Consider the following 6,887-nt stretch of genomic DNA (forward strand, 5'->3'; position numbering starts at 1 on the left):
GGATAATATAAAATACTCAAGAAACAAACTCAAATCATTCTTGATCTGTACAGATCTAGGAGGTATAGAAAATAAATTAGGGTTTCCAAAGAATCCCATACAGAGATGAAGAAACTTGTCTAGAAACCTATAGATCGTAGCAAATATAGAACAATTTCACTTGAAATCGCACTGGAATAACTAGGAACAAGCAGGAGATGAACCCTAAATGCAAGTCGGCATGGCCTTGGTCCCTTGAGGGCCTTAGAGAAGGCAAGAATGACATGAGAGAAGCCATTGGAGGCATGAGAGATGATGACAGGTCAGTGGAGATGGCCAGAGATGGGGGGTCGGCGTTTGAAGATTAGGGTTTTGGTTGAGAGTGTTTTGAGAGCAGAGAGGATTTTAGGGCGGTGGGGGAGGTGGTGAAATGAATTAGGTTTGGGGGGGGGGTATAGTCTTGTTTAATTAGGAAAGGGTGAATCCGTGCCGTTGATCTCCGAGATCAACGACCAAGATTAAGGGGGCCTGGGTCGGGTAAATGTATTTGGGGCCTAGGTCGGGTAATTTAAATAGAAATTGCGCTGGGTGTTGGGATTGGATTGGGTTGAATTTAGGCTGAAATTGAATTAAATTTGGCTAATTTTAAATATCCACTTTCACTACTATACAATTTTTATAAAAATAATAAAATGATTTCTAAAAAATATTTCGTGTACTAAAAATGATTAAAAATAATTGTTTAATATTTTAAAAATATAAAATACCCTTTTATGCATTAATGACTTAATTGTACATTAATAGAGCTAATATTGTAATTATATGCAAATTGGTTTAGAAAAATATAAATGCAATTATAAAAATTCACAAAAAATATTTAAGCAATATTTTGGCATAAATATAGGATTTGGATGTCTAAATTACCACAACAATAATTTGAAGGATAATTACTGGAAATTTTATAAGTAAAAGGGGAAGAAATAAATCAATTTAAAGCATTTAAAAATTATAGAAAATTATAAAAAGTTTGGGCATGCTTATATATGCATATATGCTATTTTGAAAGTATATATGTGTATTAAAAATATATAGGGAAAAATTGGGTATCAACAGCTGCCCCTCTTTACAGGGAAAGGATAAAAGAGTTTTCGGGTAAAGAAATGATGGCCAATTTTGATCGGGCGAGATGCTTTGAAAAACAGAGGTCGGACTCTGGTCTTCAAATTGCCTGCATATCCCTGGTTTTATAGGAATCAAGCCATGTGTAGTTCTGGATTCATTCGCGGAATATGCCGATGAAATCATTAAAAGAACGGACACGAGGTGCCGAAGCGGCTATGGTGGGCGGTTAAGGTTCGAGATAGTTGAAGGAACTGGAGTGATATCTCCCCTACTAGAATAGCAGTTGCTTACTGGTTACCTGTAGATAAAAGATGCTACAACATGTATTTGCAAAAATTTAAACATGATGCAAATTCTCTTTGGACCATGAAGGTTATCTTTGGACGGTTAAAGATGACGTCCTTGGACCATGACGTCCTGGGCCATGAATTTTTTAGTGAGGGATTTGCAAGCCGTGAAATGATGTTCTCGGGCCATGACAAATGGTGCCTCCGAACCATGACGCCTTTGAATAATGATATACAAATTTGAGGGATCCTTAGACCATGGCATGATGTCTTTCGGCTATGAGGATGATGCCTTTTAGACTATGGCGCCTTTGGATAGATTGAAGATATTTCAACCCATGATATGCAATAGTCATGATGTTAACAAGATAAGGCTTAGTCTTGTGAAATGAAAGGCAGAGCTTAGCCCGATTGAAAAGCGAATAGATAGTACTAAAAATAGAGCAATATTTGTGAAAAGAGGGACAATGCTTAGTCCCATGCAGATATGGAGGCAGAGATTAGCCTCATGCAGGTGTGAAGGCAGGGATTAGCCTCATGCAAATATGTAGGCAGTGATTAGCCTCATGCAAATATGGAGGCAGAGATTAGCCTCATGTAGATAGTGAGGCAATGATTAGCCTCATGCAAATATGGATGCAATGATTAGCCTCAGGCAAATACGGAGGCAAGGATTAGCCTTATGGAAATATAGAGGCAAGGATTAGCCTCATGCAGATATGGAGGCAGGGATTAGCCTCGTGCAGATATGGAGGCAGGGATTAGCCTCATGTAGATAGAAAGGCAAGGATTAGCCTAATGCAAATATGGAGGCAAGGATTAGCCTCATGCAAATATGGAGGCAAGGATTAGCATCATGCAAATGGAGGCAAGGATTAGCCTCATGCAAATAGGGAGGCAAGGATTAGCCTCATGCAGGTGTGGAGGCAGGGATTAGCCTCATGCAAATGGGGAGGAAAGGATTAACCTCATTCAGATACAGAGGCGAGGATTAGCCTCATGCAAATAGGGGAGGCAAGGATTAGCCTCATGCAGATATGGAGGCAAGGATTAGCCTCATGCAAATAGGGGAGGCAAAGATTAGCCTCATGCGGATATGGAGGCAAGGATTAGCCTCATGCAAGTGGGGGAGGCAAGGATTAGCCTCATGTAGATATAGAGGCAAGGATTAGCCTCATGCAAATAGGGGAAGCAAGGATTAGTCTCATGCAGAGAGCAAATAACAAGCAAAAGTAGGATGTTCCTTAGTTGGGACTACGTTCAGTGTCTGGTGGCCCGTTTGGTAGTGATTTTGCTTCATGTATATATATTTGCAGACACTATTGCCGCGTCAGATGTGCCTACATTCAAAGGAAAATTGTAAGTTTTGTGAGGGGAGGTTGGTTCGTGCTTTTATCCTCTGGCCTTGCTTTGCTCTACTCTGGCCTTTTCGAATTTCCCTGGGTAACACCTGATGTTATAGAAATAGTGTTTTCGAAAATATGAAATTATTGATAAAAATAGAGTCATTTTGGAAACGTATTGATATGTCAAGTAATTTTGATGAACTCGTGACTGTAACACATCTCAAAAGGCATTGCAGCTCTCTTATGCTAGAATTTTGAGGGTCCTCCTCAGAATTCTGCCTTAGTTTAGTAGCTGATACCTCAACTATTTGCAGATAATATGCTTTGCTAAACTTTTTTCGGAATCTTGAGAATCCTTCTCAAAATTCTGCCATAGTTTCTTAACTGATTGCTGACCGTCTGACACAAGTTGGCATTGGCTGGACTTCCTCAAAATTCTGCCCTAGTTTCTGATCTTGGGGGGGGGATGAAAATTTTATTATGATATGACTGAACTTATAAAGCTGCCTACGTATCCACTCTTAAACGGGAATCAGGTCAAGCGTAGTTCAATTACATCAGATGAGAAAATGTAAATAATCTGGGTATAATATCTCTTAACTGCGTCCGAATTGATTGGTTTTGGCTAGATTTCTCCATCCATGTACGAACCTTGCTAGTTGGGAGAGAATTTTCTTTTGGCTTCATCTTGATGTGGGAAGATCTTCTTCAGCACCGACTGACCTGGCGCAAATTGCCTTGGTTTGGCCCTTTTGTTGAAAGCTCTGGACATTCTGTTCTGATAAAGTTGGTCATGACGCACTGCGTTCATCCTTTTTCAATTGACGAGGTCCAATTATTCATAGCGACTCCTTATCCACTATGCATCGCTGAGTTTAGCTTCCTATATGACTCTCAAAGAAGGAATCTCTACTTCGACTGGGATGACAGCTTCGGTACCATAAATCAGCATGTAAGGGGTTGCCCCAGTTGATGTGCGAACTGTAGTGCGATATCCCAATAAAGCAAAAGGTATCTTCTCATGCCATTGTTTGTGGTTCTCTACCATTTTCCTTAGTATCTTCTTGATGTTTTTGTTGGCGGCTTCTACGGCTCTATTCATCTGAGGTTTGTAGGTTGTGGAATTCTTTTGCTTGATTTTGAAAGTTTCACACATAGCTTTCATCAAATCACTGTTGAGATTGGCGACATTATTAGTAATAATGGACTCAGGAACCCTGAATAGGCAAACAATACGATTCTTGACAAAATCTATGGTGACTTTCTTGGTTACAGCTTTGTAAAATGCAGCTTCTACCCATTTCGTGAAGTAATCAATGGCCACTAGAATAAACCAGTGTCCGTTTGAAGCAGTGGTCTCAATCAGACCAATAACATCCATTCCCCAAGCAGCGAATGGCCAAGGTGAGCTTGTTGCATTGAGCTCGTTTTGCGGCACTTTTATCATATCGGCATGCACCTGGCATTGAAAGCACTTGCGGACATACTGGATGCAATCTGTTTCCATGGTCATCCAAAAGTAACCGGCCCTAAGTATCTTCTTAGCCAAGACGAAACCATTTATGAGTGGATCACATGTCCCGGCATGTACATCCTCAAGTAGCTTAGAAGCTTCCTTTGCGTCGACACACCTTAGTAAACCCACGTCAGGAGTTCTTCTATACAAGTTTCCTCCTCTGTGGAAGAAGTGATTTGACAATCTCCGGAGGGTACGTTTCTGAGTGTGGTTTGCATGCTCCGTATATTCTCCTTTTGACAAATACGCCTTGATGTTATGAAACCAAGGCTTTCCATCCACTTGTTCTTCAATATGAGCACAATATGCCGGCTGATTATGGATCCTCACCGGAATTGGACAATCTCCAAAGTGTGCGTTTTTGAATTTGGTTTGCATTCTCTGGATATTCTCCTTTCGCCAAATACTCCTTGATGTCATGGAACCAAGGTTTTCCATCTGTTTCTTCTTCATCATGGGCACAACACGCCGATTGATTATGAATTTTCACTAGGATGGGATCGATGAAATTCTTGTCCGGATGTTGTATCATAGATGACAAGGTAGCCAATGCATCGGCAAACTCATTCTGAATTCTGGGTACATGCCGGAACTCTATCTTTGTGAACCTCTTTCTCAATTCCTGTACATGGTGCAGATATGGCAATATCTTAGAATTCTTGGTGGTCCATTCTCTTTGTACCTGGTGCACAAGCAAATCTGAATCACCGATCACCAGCAGCTCCTAAATGTTCATGTCGACTACCATATTAAGTCCTAGTATGTAGGCTTCATACTCTGCCATATTGTTGGTGCAGGGAAATCTGAGTTTAGCAGATACCGGATAATGTTGACCTGTTTTTGATACCAAGACTGCTCCAATACCCACTCCTTTGAAATTTGTAGATCCATCAAAGAACATCCTCCAACTGTCGTATGCTTCGGTAATGTCTTCTCCTACGAATGTTACTTCTTCATTAGGAAAATACGTTTTCAAGGGTTCGTATTCTCCTTCCACTGGATTTTCAGCAAGGTGATCTGCCAATGCTTGTCCCTTGACTGCCTTTTGAGTTACGTAGACGATGTCGAACTCACTCAACAGTATATACCATTTGGCCAACTTTCTAGTTGACATGGGTTTCTGGAATATGTACTTCAGAGGGTCCATCCAGGATATGAGGTATGTAGTGTAGGCACAGAAGTAATGCCTCAATTTCTGAGCTGTCCAGGTCAAAGCACAACAAGTGCGTTCAAGCAGAGAGTACCGTGCTTCATAAGGTGTGAACTTCTTACTCAAGTAATATATGGCTTGTTCCTTTTTTCCTGTCTCGTCATGTTGTCCCAAAACACATCCGAAGGCTCCATCTACTACAGATAGATAGAGTAGCAAAGGTTGTCCTGGTTCTGGTGGGACCAGAATTGGTGGTGTGGACAGGTACTCCTTGATCTTGACAAAAGCTTTTTGAGAATCCTCGGTCCAGCTTGTTTCGGCATCCTTCCTTAGCATCTTGAAGATGGGCTCACATATGATTGTGGATTGGGCTATGAAGAGACTGATATAGCTGAGACGTCCTAGGAAGCTCATCACTTACTTTTTGCTCTTAGGTGGCAGTAATTACTGAATAGACTTGAGTTTAGATGGATCTAGCTTGATCCCTCGACGGCTGACAATGAATCCCAATAATTTCCTTATGGGGACCCTAAATGCACACTTTGCGGGGTTCAGTTAAAAGTTATACCTCCTTAGTCTGTCAAAGAACTTCCTCAAGTCCGCTATGTGATCTGCGACCCTCTTGGATTTGATAATGACATCGTCCATATACACCTCTATTTCTTTGTGGATCATGTCATGGAAGATAGTTATCATGACTCTCATGTATGTGGCCCCATCATTCTTTAAATCGAATGGCATCATCTTATAACAGTATACACCCCAAGGTGTAATAAAAGCTGTCTTCTCTGGATCTTCTTCATCTATCCAGATCTGATGATAGCCCGCGAAGCAATCTACAAAGGATTGGAGTTCATTCTTGGCGCAATTATCGATCAGGATACGTATATTTGGCAGTGGGAAGTCGTCCTTGGGAATTACTCTGTTTAAATACCGATAGTCAACACACACTCTGACATTCCCATCCTTCTTCGGAACTGGCACAATGTTAGCTAACCAGGTTGGGTACTCAACCACCCTAAGAACTTTGGCTTTGATCTGCTTGGTAACTTCCTTCTTAATTTTCAGGCTCATGTCTGGTTTGAACTTTTTGAGTTTCTATTTTACTAGCGGACACGTGGGATTAATGGGCAGCTTGTGAGCCACTATGGACATGCTCAAACCGTCATGTCATCATATGACCATGTGAAAATATCCTCATACTCTTTTAGGAAGTGAATGTACTCTTCCTTCTCTGTTGGTGATAAGTGAATGCTGATGCGAGTCTCCTTGATAGTCTCGGCGTCTCCCAAATTTACTACCTCGGTTTCATCCAGATTGGACTTAGGCTTATTTTCAAAGTTTTCAACTACCTTGACAATTTCCTTGGTATCTTATCTTCTTCGTCTGAATCACTATCCTCATGTTGCATTGCCTCATTACATGTCACAGTCACGAGTTCGTCAGGAAAAGTAATAATAATGTTGTAGAAAGAAAAGTGTAAAACT

General features: G+C 40.9%; 1 protein-coding gene across 1 annotated transcript; it reads right to left on the reverse strand.

The window, feature by feature from the left end:
- Positions 1-4,566: 4,566 nt before the first annotated feature.
- On the reverse strand, positions 4,567-5,736 carry LOC138886019 (uncharacterized). The gene is made up of 3 exons (XM_070167040.1): positions 5,495-5,736; positions 5,071-5,158; positions 4,567-4,932 (listed from the first exon to the last, which is right to left on the reverse strand). The coding sequence occupies exons 1-3, from the start codon at positions 5,734-5,736 to the stop codon at positions 4,567-4,569; spliced, it is 696 nt and encodes a 231-aa protein (XP_070023141.1).
- Positions 5,737-6,887: the final 1,151 nt, after the last annotated feature.

The sequence above is a fragment of the Nicotiana sylvestris genome, chromosome 2 (assembly GCF_000393655.2).
Source record: "Nicotiana sylvestris chromosome 2, ASM39365v2, whole genome shotgun sequence".
NCBI classification, from domain to species: Eukaryota; Viridiplantae; Streptophyta; class Magnoliopsida; order Solanales; family Solanaceae; genus Nicotiana; species Nicotiana sylvestris.

Coding starts and splice junctions, on each gene's coding strand:
- LOC138886019 (XM_070167040.1), bottom strand. CDS start 5,736: ATGCTAAGGAAGGATGCCGAAACAAGCTGGACCGAGGATTCTCAAAAA. Junction 5,159..5,494: donor TTCACACCTTATGAAGCACG/GTACTCTCTGCT, acceptor AGCATACGACAG/TTGGAGGATGTTCTTTGATG. Junction 4,933..5,070: donor AAACAGGTCAACATTATCCG/GTATCTGCTAAA, acceptor CTTGTGCACCAG/GTACAAAGAGAATGGACCAC.